Source organism: Mastomys coucha, unplaced genomic scaffold (assembly GCF_008632895.1).
Source record: "Mastomys coucha isolate ucsf_1 unplaced genomic scaffold, UCSF_Mcou_1 pScaffold15, whole genome shotgun sequence".
NCBI lineage: Eukaryota > Metazoa > Chordata > Mammalia > Rodentia > Muridae > Mastomys > Mastomys coucha.
The window spans coordinates 121,460,589-121,474,222 of NW_022196897.1; the positions used below are offsets into that span (position 1 = coordinate 121,460,589).

The 13,634-nt window shown below is 41.6% G+C and overlaps 1 protein-coding gene and 1 long non-coding RNA gene across 12 annotated transcripts in view; one reads left to right on the forward strand and one right to left on the reverse strand.

Annotated features, from left to right (window-relative positions):
- The window catches only part of Plcb4 (phospholipase C beta 4), a 363,080-nt gene that overhangs the window by 295,974 nt on the left and 53,472 nt on the right, over nucleotides 1–13,634 (forward strand). For 4 of the 11 annotated variants that reach the window (XM_031372018.1, XM_031372023.1, XM_031372019.1 and 1 more), the window contains 7 exons: nucleotides 432–522; nucleotides 1,034–1,129; nucleotides 5,458–5,561; nucleotides 8,849–8,884; nucleotides 10,800–10,941; nucleotides 11,706–11,790; nucleotides 12,156–12,280. In XM_031372018.1, coding sequence (XP_031227878.1) covers nucleotides 432–522; nucleotides 1,034–1,129; nucleotides 5,458–5,561; nucleotides 8,849–8,884; nucleotides 10,800–10,941; nucleotides 11,706–11,790; nucleotides 12,156–12,280 — 679 coding nt within the window. The remainder of the gene's footprint in view (nucleotides 1–431; nucleotides 523–1,033; nucleotides 1,130–5,457; nucleotides 5,562–8,848; nucleotides 8,885–10,799; nucleotides 10,942–11,705; nucleotides 11,791–12,155; nucleotides 12,281–13,634) is intronic. The other 7 variants (XM_031372020.1, XM_031372024.1, XM_031372021.1 and 4 more) reach the window with 4 other exon arrangements.
- LOC116091002 lies at nucleotides 1,001–7,728 on the reverse strand. Its single transcript, XR_004118886.1, has 3 exons — nucleotides 7,294–7,728; nucleotides 7,044–7,095; nucleotides 1,001–1,226 (listed from the first exon to the last, which is right to left on the reverse strand). It is a non-coding gene; the product is annotated as an uncharacterized LOC116091002 (long non-coding RNA).

Sequence of the window (13,634 nt, forward strand, 5' to 3'; positions counted from 1 at the left end):
AAAAAAAAAAAAAAAAAAAACAAACAAAAAAATCCCATGTCAGTCTGTTGAGAAGTCAGGCTTAGCCTGTGACCTGGTGAAGATGCAGGATTGATCTGAGGCCTTTCAAATGCTTTATGATGGACCTGAAATGTGAAAAGCACACCATACAGCAGGACTGCCACCCCCAGCACCGCTCAGGTCAGACCCTACTCTACTAGGGAAGCTGGATCCGTCTGTGTACCCCAGAAGACTGGGGTCATTCCAGGTTTACGGCATTGTTTAAATCAAAGTTGGATTTAGTGAGCTGATGAGCATTGTGTGGAAGCAGAGCTGTGCACACTGACATCTAGTGGATGCCGGCTGGTGTGACTCCAGGCATCTGGGGCTCTCATGGTCTGAGAATTGAGCATGGAGAAGTCCCTAACTGAGCTCTTTCTGTCTATCTCTAGCTTGAACCAGGAAGGCCCTTGCCGTCTCCTAATGACCTCAAAAGAAAAATACTCATCAAAAATAAAAGGCTGAAGCCTGAGGTTGAAAAAAGTAAGTCAGTTGCACATGTGTTTTTTGAGCAGTTCAGCTGTCTAGATGAAATGTGATGTAGAACTGTTTACAGATGTGGGAAGGGAAAGGTGAATGCAGATAGTACATTTGTTTTCCAGTATTATTCCACTATATTCCCATTAATTCTTAGTTCTTAGAACTTGTCCATTCAGTGGAAAACACTCATTCATATGATTATGTGTTAAAATACACAAGGAAAAAGGAGTATTTGTACTGCTACACACTTTGTCACAGTTTTGTTCATAAAAGATAAATTAATTTACACTCACATTGAAAACATCTCAATGTGTTGTGGGGCTAGGGAAGCGGCTCCAGGGTAAAATGCTAGCCGTGCAAGTGTGAGGATCCAAGTCTGAATACCCAGAATCCACATGCTTAACATGAACCTCCGTAGTACCCGTGAAGATGGGGGACCGAGACAGGAGACTATCTCACACTTCATAAGGGCTCTGGTATCTGTTCTCATCTCCGTGTTTGACGTTACTTACAGAACAGCTTGAAGCTTTGAAAAGCATGATGGAAGCTGGAGAGTCAGCTGCCCCTGCTAGCATCTTGGAAGATGACAATGAGGAGGAAATAGAAAGTGGTGAGTTGTGGGGCCAGGGAAGCGGCTGCAGGTGTAAGGCAAGGATGTGAGCCTGAATACACAGAATCCATGTGCTTCACTTGAACACCTGCCATGCCTGTGAAGATGGGAGGCAGAGACAGGAGAATTTCTTTAAGTCTATGAGCCAGCTAGTTTGGCAAAAGCACGGAAAACAACCAAGAGAGCCTGACTCAAAACAAGGTGGAAGGTGAGGCGTGACATCCGAGGTTGTCTTCTGACCTCCACTTGCACCCTGTGGGCACACACTCAGTGCCTTTCACACACTCTCATTGGCACATGTAAACGTATGTCACATAGATATCACACACACACACACACACTCACACACACACACTCCTGTACACACAAAGAGTAATGAGTTGTCATTTCAAGGTAAAAAGGGTTATATTGGAAATAAGAAAAACATTAATCTCTCTTAACCAACTCCTTTGACTAGCAATGACTTTATCTTGCTAAATATTTAGGACTCCTTGTTTTATTAGCCTTCATTGTTTGAGGGGATGCCTTTTTTTTGGATACTATTATTTCCAATTTATTGGACACTTGCATGTTAGTGGCTTAGTTGTCTCCTTTCCCATTGTGCACTGAGCACTTCAGAAAAGATTTCCAGTCAGAGCCTCGCCTTTGAATCCCTTGCTGTATTAGGCAGGAGTTGAAGGTCCTTAGGCAGGACCTTTGATAGGTCCACTCTATAATCATTTTTTTTTTGTAAAGAAAAACATGAAGTTCAGTCTTGTTACTGATAGTGGTAAGACAAGAACATGGGGTAAGAGAATCAAATGAAGTGACTGACTGATGCTCACAAAGTGAACTTGACAGTCAAAGCCTATTACAGTTTTGTTTAGCTTGGGTGTAGCTCAGTGATACAGCACAGGTTTAACCTACATGTGGCCTTCTCACCAGAGTCCCTGGAAGCATTACTTAAACTACAAATATTTACCATCACCTATTCAGTTTCTCAATATAGCCAGCCATGATATTCTGTTTAAAATTGGTGCTGAGATTGTAACTCAGGATAGCATATTTGCCTAGTATGAGCAAAGCCCTGGGTTCAGTTCTCTGCACTGAAAACTAATGATGTAATACTTAGTAATAATTGTAACAAGTGAGCCATTTGAAAGTTTGGGAATGTTTTCAGGTTGTGATCTCCTGATCATATATCCTGAGAATTACCTGCCCAGGTAACTTGAACTTGCATTGCTTTATGGAATCATGGATGCACAGACTTAAGTACTTGTAGAAACTTCCCTATCACTCACACATCTGAACTATGTCTGATTTTAGGAGACTAGGTACATAGGCTAAACCCAAAAGCTATGAGAATCACCCAATTTTACTCACTGTCCCTGCCTGTGGGAGAGTTCCATTAATAAATAAACTAAATACCCTTAGGGTTTAACTCCCATCCCAGAGAAAAACATAGCGTTTGATTTCCTTGTGTTTCTCTGTGCCTAGTGGGATCTAAATAGCCAAAGATCTCTGATATTATTCAGTTAGTTCCTATAATGTTTGCATCATATTACATAATGCACCATCCACATTTGGAAGCACAAATTCACGGTGATTTATAATTACCTCTCATGATTTTGTGAGCAACTGGGGTTTATTTGGCTAGTTCTTTTTTTTTTGTTTGTTTGTTTGTTTATTTTTTTTTTATACAGTTGCTAGCAGGTGAACAGGCGCTAGCTGGCTAAGTTGTAGCATCTAAGAACCTTGACCCTAGATACAGGAAATAGGAGCTGTTATGTTATTTAAGAGCTACGAACACTTCGGCTCTATTTTCGTTCATCGAAGCAGTCTTAGGGCTGCCCATTCAAGGGAGCAGGTGAGTGGCAAATCAGATATCAGTTCAGCTCTCTTTGGATGTATAATATGTAACCATTAGATTTTTCAGATTTAAAAAAAATACAAAACAATATTTAAGAATGAGTAGATGATAGATAGATAGATAGATAGATAGATAGATAAACATACACACATTATATGTATTTGTAATAAAGTATCAATCAATAATAGCCCTAAAATTTAGAAAAATAAGAAAAATGAGATTTTTAAAAATTCAGCTGAAGTTTCAAAGAAGGTAACCAAATGCACATAAGGCATTACTGATCTGTAATCCAGTAAGACAAACTACAGAAATAATGGAATAAATTAACAAGGAGAAAGCTGTAATAACTGTGCCTTTATGTACCAGCTGTGATGTAGACAGCCTGTGTCAGTGCCCTGACATCATATAACCTAGTATATACACGCTCTCATTCTCCAGTGCACCTGAAGCTTAAAGTGTCCAGTCTTTTTACACAGTCCCTGAGTTACAAGGCAACAGCATAGAGAATTGCTCCAGAATCTCCCAACTTCAGGAATAAAGGTTTTACATCCTACAGTACTTCTCTTCTAATGTAGAGGACTTTGGAGTACACAGATAACACAAATACAAAAAAGTAGTCATTAAAAATATTTTAAGGTTAGAAATATTGCTGATTGTTTTAATTTCATTTTTGTTGTTGTGACAAACACTCTATCTAAAAACAGCTTTGTAGGAGAAAGGAGTTATTTGGGTTACAATCCCAGGTTCATTGTTGAGGGAAGTCAAGGAAAAAACTTGAGATGGGCCTGCTTGCTAATCTTCACAGTCAGAGAAGTGTGATAAGGACCCTAGAGGGATGTTACTTGTTGACTATCAGGCAGATGTATGCTCAACTAGCTCCCTTAGACAGTTCAAGACCATCTGTTGAGGAGGGAATGTTGCTGCCCATGGTGGACTGGGCCCTCCTACATCAATTACCTATTGAGTCTCACACAGACATGCCCGCATACCAATCTGATATAAGCACCCCCTTAATTAAAAAAATTTCCCCAGATAGTTAAAGGCTTTGTCAAGTTGACAGCTAAAGCTAACCAGGGCGTGGAGAAAAATCAAGTCTAGTGAACATATATAGTAATCTAAAGTGAGAGCCAAATGATTCTAGTTGTCATTCATACAGGCACCATCCTACCTTAAATACTGTATGTTCTTTATTGCTATAGGCAAACAATATGCCTCTAATGATTACCTATTACACTTACAAATTTGTTATCTTTTACAAAAAAAAAATTAGCACAGGAAATTGTATACAAGTATGAAGAAAGTTCCTTTTGGGGGGGTTGGGTTTGGGGGGGTTTTGTTTGTTTGTTTGTTGTTGTTTTCAAGACGGTTTCTCTATGTAGTCCTGGCTGTCCTGGAACTCACTCTGTAGACCAGGCTGGCCTCGAACTCAGAAATCCACCTGCCTCTGCCTCCCAAGTGCTGGGATTAAAGGCGTGTGCCATCACTGTCTAGCTATGAAGAAAGTTCCTAAAGAGAGAGCCTCAGCTACCGAATTTCTCTTTTAGGGCAGGCACAGAGGTCCTTTTGTCCTGGTGATATATGCAGTTCTTGGTTTTCCCTCAGTAATACTCTGGTCAGCCAGCTAGTTGTATCTATTTTGTGTCATAGTATGAAACTACTATAGAGTCTTCAATTTAAAGATGTCATACCAGCATGACAGGCAAGAGTATGTCCAACAGGGCTTTGAAGGGTAGGTCTGCCTAGAGGCAGTAGGAAACAGACAATGCTCTAAGGAAAAGTATGCATGCACCTTGGCCTCAGGCTGGACTGAAGCTCAGAAGGACGAACAGCGACCTCCCAGGCGGAGTGTGAGGCAGCTGTATTTAGTAGCAAAGTTGAATATGACTGTGAGTATTTCTATGTACTTGTACATGCTCAGGAAATGCTAACATATATTCAGGTACTCGGTTACTAAGTGTCTACCAGGGATATACAATTTACACCTAAATGATCAGGTTAGACTACTTATGAAGGTTGAATATCCATTATCCAAAACACTTGGCCGGAGAAGTAGTTCTGATTTCAAGATTTTTCTAAATTTAATTTTTTTAAATTTTATTGGTGGCCCCATGGCCATCCTGCTGCGCCCTGGAAAACCAGACTTCTGGGTGTTTGCTCTCACCCCCAAGCTCACATTTTCAGATTCTGAGCTATTTCATAGATTACCAATTGAGTATCCCTAATACGAAATACCGTGAAATCTGAAACTTCTTGTTTGTTACCACAATAATCACACAGCTTAGGATTTTGGAACGCTGTTTTTTTTTTTTTTTCAAATTAAAGATAATCAACCTGTGTATGAAACAGACACCAAAGAGGCAGTGGGTGTTTTCCAGATCCTGGTTATGAGTGTAGGTCATGGGAACTTTCTCTCATGTTCTCCTAAGGTTTTGGGCAGGGCCTGAATTTGGCTTCATGGATTTTCTTTCTGTCTGTTAAGCAGCTGATCAAGAGGAAGAAGCACACCCTGAATACAAATTTGGGAATGAACTTTCTGCCGATGACTACAGTCACAAGGAAGCGGTTGCAAACAGTGTCAAGAAGGTCCGAGGCATTGCATTCCCATTCTTTCATGGTTTTTAAGGGGTGGCAGTTATTGTGGAATTTTTGGGCTGTGACAACAGGAGAACCAGGTATTGTGTTTTTCTCTCTGATTATATAGGACAAAATTCTCTGCTATGGGACCAGGATTTGACACACAATATTAAGTTTCAGAGGACCTATAAATTACTCATTAATTGTACCTTCTAATGGTCACTACCCAATTGGACAGGCTCTTTTAAATATCATCACTTATTGTAGTAGAGCTGATGAGTAGAGACACAGTATCCCAGGGCCAAATATTAGCCTGTTGGTATCATTAGGAAATTATGTTCTGGATATACCACATGAAGTCTCGGTACGGAGCTCATCCGGCTGGTGAAAACACCATCCTCCTAGCAAAGGTATGAGACTGTTCCAGCCATTCGGCCAAGGAAAACTGTTGGGTTCCTAGAACTTGTCAGGCTCAGCTTAGGACAGACTGCCCTAAACAGGTCAAAATGCACTTTCATCTTGCCTTTTGACAGTTTCTATGGGTCTCCTCCGTTTTAGGAGAAAGGATGCAAAAGAGAGAGTCAACAGTCGAGGAATTCTATGATTCAGTTGTGACTAGTACTATTATGAAAATAAAAATGAGTGCTCAAGTGGAGACAAGGAGAGAATGGGTGACTGGAATGAGGAAAAGAAGAATTCACCATGCAGAGAAACAGTAGTATTTCATACCGAAGGATAGCAGTAAGAGCAGAGATGGCGTGAGTGGAGCAGATTAGATGATCCTAGGGTGAGGCAAAGTGACATGTGTCGGGTGGGGATGAGGTAATTCAGAAGTTTGGAAGTTTCTATGAGAAATTAAAAATGTAGGCGAAACATGATCTGTTTCATGTAACACTAAATGGAGAGGGAGTGTAATCTGATAGAAGACTGTAGTGGTCCCTTTGTGGACTCTCACCTAGAGGAAAGTAAGGGCAAAAGTGTGGAAACACTGAGAGTGGGCTTTTAATTGGTCAGAAGCAACCCCTGGTGATTAAACTAGAGAGTAAAGAGGGAGACGATAGAATGGTCCAAGGTGTAGCAAGGGCACAGACAATGGTACAGTTTCCTGATGATGGACTGAACGTGAAGGTAAGGAGAAGCAAGGTGACCTCCTGGAATCCTTGTTGGAGGAACAGGGTAGGCAGTGGTACTGTTTACTGGAGTGGGAAACAATGAGAAAGGACAAGGCAGTCTCCAGTGGGACAGGCAACTGGAGAGGTCTGTAAGCCGTTCCAGTGGAAGTTCCAAGGAGGAGCATTGATCCCCTGACCTCATGTCCTACCTAACCTTGGGTAAGTTATCTAATCTCTCTTTGCCTCTGTTTCCCCATCTTGAAAATGAAGGTAATAATGCCCGTCTCATTGGGTACTCCCCACAGAGTAAAGAAACTTACAGCGGCGCTGTCCACACAGCAGCCCCTGTACAGTAGCAGGTCTGCTATGCTCTCATTACCTTCATCCTCATTATCATGGTCGTCAGCACTCATTAACAACAGCACCGGTGTCTAGAAGGGAGGTTGAGCAAGAGAAGTGAGTTCAAGAGATAATGTTTGAAGTCATGGGAATTGCTGAGGTGACTCACGAGAGGTAGAAAAAGGACGTCTGTGTGGATCCCTAGTCCACAGGGGGCTCACAGGAGAGGAACTGGGAGGGAAGAGCTCAGGCTTTGCCAGCAGCCACACAAAAGAGAACAGGACAGTTACCGTAGGCTCTGGATGCTATCGAAGGACTCGGCAGAACTGTGTCCACTAGGTTAGTAGCATGGAGGTCAATGGCAAATGGAAAAGTTTTGGTAGAGTGCCTGGAGGAGAGGAAGCTGCAGAACAGACCGACAGAGAGGGTTAGGAATTGTTTCTGTATTTGTGACCTTTGCCTTGAAAGAATAAAACGGGCTGGTACCGGAGATGTGAGATGTGGAACAGATGCTCTTTTCAATCTGGATGTTGTCTCGTGCTCTAAAAAGGAAGCCACTGGTGTGGTGAGAATAGATGAGATCATAGCAGTGCAAAGGTGTGGTCCTTAGTGATGTAAGGATGCCTGCTTTGTGAGGATGATGGACAGAGATGCAGGTACAAAGGTTTGATGGCAGAAGGACAGAAGATTTTTTGTCTGGGAGAAAAGTCAAAGAAGTGTTATCCCTTCTGATGCTAGGAATTCTGAGTCCCGTGAGAGAACAGATGCCCACTAAGATTCCAGAATGTTGCTGTACTACCCAGAGTATTGAGCAGCACTGTCTCAGGTGGGGTTTGCATAACAATAATATCAGACACGCTGGTTCAAATCCCTAAAATGTATTTCCTGATGCTCATTGGGATGGGCATCAAGTTCAAGGTGCCAGCCATTATGTTCCAGAAATTTCTTTTAGCAGGTACATTGTCCCATAGTGGAAAGAAAATGGGAAAGTAAGATTTTTTTTCTTATCTCTTCTTATAAGAGGACTAACCTCACCATGAGGAGCCACCCGTGACCTGATTACCTCCCGCAAGCCCCTTCTCCAAGTTCAGATATGTCTTGTCTCACAATGTGATTATGATAAATCCACTCTAAAAGTTGAAAACGTAGGTTAAGTTTCTAACACTTAATTTATTGAACAGTTTAGCTTAGCAACACAGTATACTGTAGAGTTTTGGTCATCTACCCTCAGGCTTACGTGGCTGACAAGGAGCCACTGTCCTGCATCACAAGAGGACACTAAATTGTATCCTTAACCATTAAAAGATTAAACTGGATGTACCGAATGAGTTTCTACTGAATGAATATCACTTCACACCCTCATAAAGAAAAAATCATAAACAAGCTATTGTTAAGTTGGGGACCATCAGTCCATCACACTGAAATTAGGGTTCACCAAATGCTTTTGGTGGGGATGCAGACATTGAGTTACAAACATGAGTGTTGGCTTACTGGGGGCCATTTGCACTCCACTTTACATTTAAGGGAAGGTGGCCACATTGACAACCATTTTCAACCTTCATGCTTTAATCCTTAGCAAAATATTTACAGTGAAACAACTAAGATTGTCAACAAGGGAAGGAAATAGCATCACAATGAAAACTGATAAAAAGTATAAAACCATGAACTTAGAATATCTGCGACATTTGCTTTCGATGACGACTTTATGTCACCCATAACTTACCGTTATAAGAAATAAATAGAGTAAGATGTTTACATATGCTTATTTACCCAAGGACAGGCTAATGAGTTTGGAAATGTACCCTTTAGAGAGGTAAACAAAATAATTTTCTTTCTCTAATTTAGACCTCAGATGACCTTGAACATGAAAACAACAAAAAGGTAACAAAATAATTCTCAAGCATTTTTCCATCAGGAAACACCCACACGTGGCTTTCTCACATTAAACACTGATGATCTTCCTAGCCCACGCAGTGCCAGGGTCACCATTCATAGTATTGACATGTCTGATTCCTCTAGTTGCAATAAAACCGTTAAAGCTGATTTAAGACATAACCAAGGCAGGTGAGACAATTTCCCTAGAAGTAAGTATTCAATTCAGTAAGCTATCTCCTTATGTGGAATGAGACTTCAGTCAAAGAAGAAGGTTGCATAATTATTAGCATATTGAATGTGAAGATAAAAATAACCCGTAGTTCATCAGAGCCATAGGATAGCGTAGTGGAATAGATTGTGGTTCTGATGGTGCCGATCCTCTGAAAGGTTAGCATTCGTCATAGGGTTCTCATTCAGTCATATCGAGCACTGGCCTTACTGTGAAGAAAGTATATTATATTTTGTTTTCTTTATGCTCTAAAGGTTCTCATTGATTGTATTTGTACATGTATTTCATTGTGTAATGCCAATGGCAGTCATGCACAGAATTTGCCTATTCCCTGGATTCTCACTCACAATTGAGAACACAGAAAATCCTGCCTTGCTGTCTGTAGGGTCTTGTTGCATTTGGAATGAAGTGTCATCTTGTTTCTTGACTATTCATCCTGAAGGGATACCCTTTTGTGTTTACGAGGACCTTCTGTGCCTCACTGGTTTTCGTAAGATGGTAGGGTCAGCAGTACAGAGACTGGCTGATTCGATGTTTTCCATGTTAGCTGGATGATTTTAGCCTTGCTCTGTGGCTAGTGGGAGTTCTCCTTATACTCAGTGGTACATTCCATGATCCTTCAAGTTCAGTAAGATGAGAAAATTTCAGTCTAAATGCAACAGGACCTCACAGACAGCACGGTGGCACCCATCATGGTTCCAACATATAGCACTGGTGTTCTGAGCATGAAACGTGGGACAAAACAGACGTGGCTCTTGCCCATATTTGACATGGATGGAGTTTGGGCCTATATACAAAAAAATGCAAACAGACACAAGTGCCATGTACAGATGACGTTATCACGGGCTTTCACAGGTAACAGCAGGTTGATGTTGAAGACGCAGAAGTTAAGTCATCAGCTAAAATGAGCACATAAGCTAACTGGCCATCTCTTCTTCATTGTGCTCCTGAGCTGTTTCTTCTCCTAGATTGAGTCTCTTGGAGGAAAATAACTCCAACGTTCGCAACAAAATACTGACCACATTTGGCACATTTATTGTGTTACTGAATGAGTTCTTTTTGCTTTGGTTTCTCAAGAGATAAAAACAATAGTTTGGAGTTTTTCTCTGTACAATGTAATACGTCCTGTGTAGCAAGTTATCAAGTTCTTATAATAGTAAATACTTTAATAGAAGTATCTAAATCATAATGCATGTGTGTGCTGAAAGTTCTGGAAGAAACTACTGTAAAACATGGTCTCTAGTTCCTCATTGGCAGTGCCTGAAAACTTGGCGATGGAATGACAACCTTTTAGGCCTCCTCCAGCAGATCTCTTCCAGTGGGGCCAGCGGTTTATGTCTACAAAGCCTGTGGGTGATTTTGATGTATGCTGTTGCTGGATAGCCACTCAGTTGAGCTTTGTGTATTAGCTTAAAGCGTAATACTGCTATCACTGTTGGTGTTGCAGTGAGACCCAGTAAAGTTTCCCAAACACTTGAAAGTCCTTTGAAAAATCTAACAGATAAAATGAATGTTTTCAGTTATCTCTTTTTGTATTAAGTAGACTTCTAAAGTAAAACTTTAAGAGGGCAACAGGGTCTGTCGCATATGAATTTATGCATATGCAAGTGCTCTTTAGTCAGGATGCCTAAACTAAACCAGTGAGTCCCTTTGAAGCCGTCCACTTAAACAGGCTTGTCCTTGTGCTCACAGGGCCTGGTCACCGTAGAGGATGAGCAGGCATGGATGGCATCTTATAAATATGTAGGTGCTACCACGAACATTCATCCGTACTTGTCCACGATGATCAACTATGCACAGCCTGTGAAGTTTCAAGGTTTCCATGTGGCTGAAGGTAACATTACAGGTTAAATGCAATAGCTTTTCTGTCTGCTTCCTGTTGCACTGGCTGTCCCCTGACTTGTTGCCGTTTTCCTTTGTGGATGTCCACTTCCCCTGACTTGATTCATATAGACTGTATATGGTCCTGTGGTTGTGATGGTATTATGCTGTCATTCTCAGAATCATCCACAAGGTGGCGGTGCAGGACTGTGACTTGTTAGCTTGTAGCTTTCCATATGCTTTCGTAAGGCTTCTTTATTTACTTTGTTATGACAAACTGTATTAGTAATATTTTTGAGGCACAGCGCCTGTTTTGATTTCTGTGTGTGTATATTGTGTAACCTATGGCTTCTGGAGAGTGAGGAGAAGCTGATCAGTGGGTACAAGTGCCTTAAGGTAAGGGAAATAAGGTTTGATGTTCTGTGGTACAGAAATCCTATTCAAAAGCTGGTTCCCCACAAAAGTCGGCTCAAAAGTAGTTAGAAATATTTCCTAACCAGTTCTGGCCTGAAGCGTGCATTATTATCAAAAAAATACATATCTCACAATAACTATGACAACTGGAATACGTGTCATTTGTTTAGTAAGTCCACATTTAATTCAGCATATGCACAGAATGTTAGTGAAACTCGGAGCAACTGACACAGTCATGTAGCATGGGCCACAAATACTTCCTGACATGGGATGTAAGATTCTGGGTGTAATTGTATCGGCTGCTTGCTTTTTGAGGGACTTGATGGCTGAGTTTCTGAGTACATCTTTGCTTTTCTTTTACAGAGCGTAATATTCACTATAACATGTCTTCTTTTAACGAGTCGGTTGGCCTGGGCTACTTGAAGACACACGCAATTGAGTTTGTAAAGTATCCTAACAGATTGTGTGGGACGGTCGGTGCTCTTGAGGACTGGCAGGGGTCTCTGCTGTAGATTAGCAACTGTCTATAATTTTAATATTTAGTTTTTTGTATAATTTTTATCATAGTGCTGTAAAATGGTGTGCGTGAAGGAAGAGCTTAGCAGTTGTGTAGACCTCCCCAGATTATATATCCCCAGAATATAGTTTCTAGAAGGCACACCGAGGCTGTGCCTTCTTCCTCTGAGCAGCATTTATAAGGGGATTGGTCCTGTGTTATCTACCTCCTTATCGTTGTCCCGCTTCCCCACTGTTGTTGTTCTCTGTTGTACGTTCGCCTCGGCTGCTGTTGGATTTCCTTAATCAGTTACCCAGTTACAATAAGCGACAAATGAGCCGCATTTACCCCAAGGGAGGCCGAGTTGATTCCAGTAATTACATGCCTCAGATTTTCTGGAACGCTGGTTGCCAGATGGTTTCACTGAACTATCAAACCCCAGGTAGGCGCTAATGTCCAGTGACCCCGAATTCCACAAGAACACTGGGACAGGGCAGCCTTTGCAGCTGCCTCCATTCGCTTGAGGCATTTTGATTTTAAAGGAAGCTGCCATGTTGGAAAAAAAATTGTTTTCTCAGATTTATATTAATGGTAAGAAATTAAATCCCCCAAATGAAGCCGCACCGGATGATGACATTTTATTTTTATTCCATTCCATCAATGCTATGAATAGTTCCTATTCTACAATATTTTTAATTTTTCTTCCTCCTGTATCAAGCTTGCATCTTTGTTCCTAGACGTGGAATTTAGTTTGAGTATCTTCGTATGATAACTTAGACTCTTTGCTCCCTTGGACAATACCACAGCCACTGTGGCTATCCAGCAAACACGCATGGTAGCAGCACCTACTGTACATAGCATGACACACTTCCTGAGTAAATTCTGTCAGATGCCATACAAAGAGTTAGCTGTCACCAGAGGTACTAATCTGTAATTCGATCTTCTGAAGTATATTCATGGGCAGGATTTCAACATAGAGTGACACCTTTTCTTTTCCTACAAATCCTAACTTTTGATAAATGTACAAATGTTTGAAGTTTTCCAAGTTTGCGTAGGCGCTTCTGGCCATAATCCCGTGACTGCAGATAAGGAAACAGGAAAATAGGCATAGAAAAAGACAGATGGCACAAACCATGTTTATTTTACATGACAACGTTCTTCTGCATGGCTTTACATTTTGGTAGAAACAGGAATAAAAGTAAAATATCTAAAGGGCAGTTCATTTCTGGTCAGTCCCTCGCTTTATGAGCGCGCTTCTCAGGACTTGGCAGATGTGAAGCCTTTTTCTTTTTTGGTCCCTCTCACCTGAGGGCCACTGCCCTTGCTCCTGACTCACCACCTCCTTTTTGCAGGAATAGGAGCTAGCTGTAGTTCTCACCCTGAGGGAGCTTCCCTGGTGGTCAGAGCTTCTTACAGATGGATCACAGCATGGAATCCTTACCGTCCTTTCTAGAAGGGTCTTTGCCCAGATCTTGATAGAATCTCTAGTGTTTTTAGTAGGGACAGAACAAAAAAGATGACAATGCTTTACTTACCAAGGACTCAAGCTGCCCTCCAGGAGGCCAACGAGTCTGTGATAAAGGACGGTGTAATGCTAAAGCAGTTCATTTTCTGGACAACTGTGTATTTCATTCTGAAGACTAGGAAAACCATCCACTTAGTTCAGTTACTGCTGGAGCTCCTGCTCCTGCTCCTGCTCCTGCTCCTGCTCCTGCTCCTGCTCCTTTGGCTCCTCCTGCTCCTGCTCCTGCTCCTGCTCCTGCTCCTGCTCCTGCTCCTGCTCCTGCTCCTGCTCC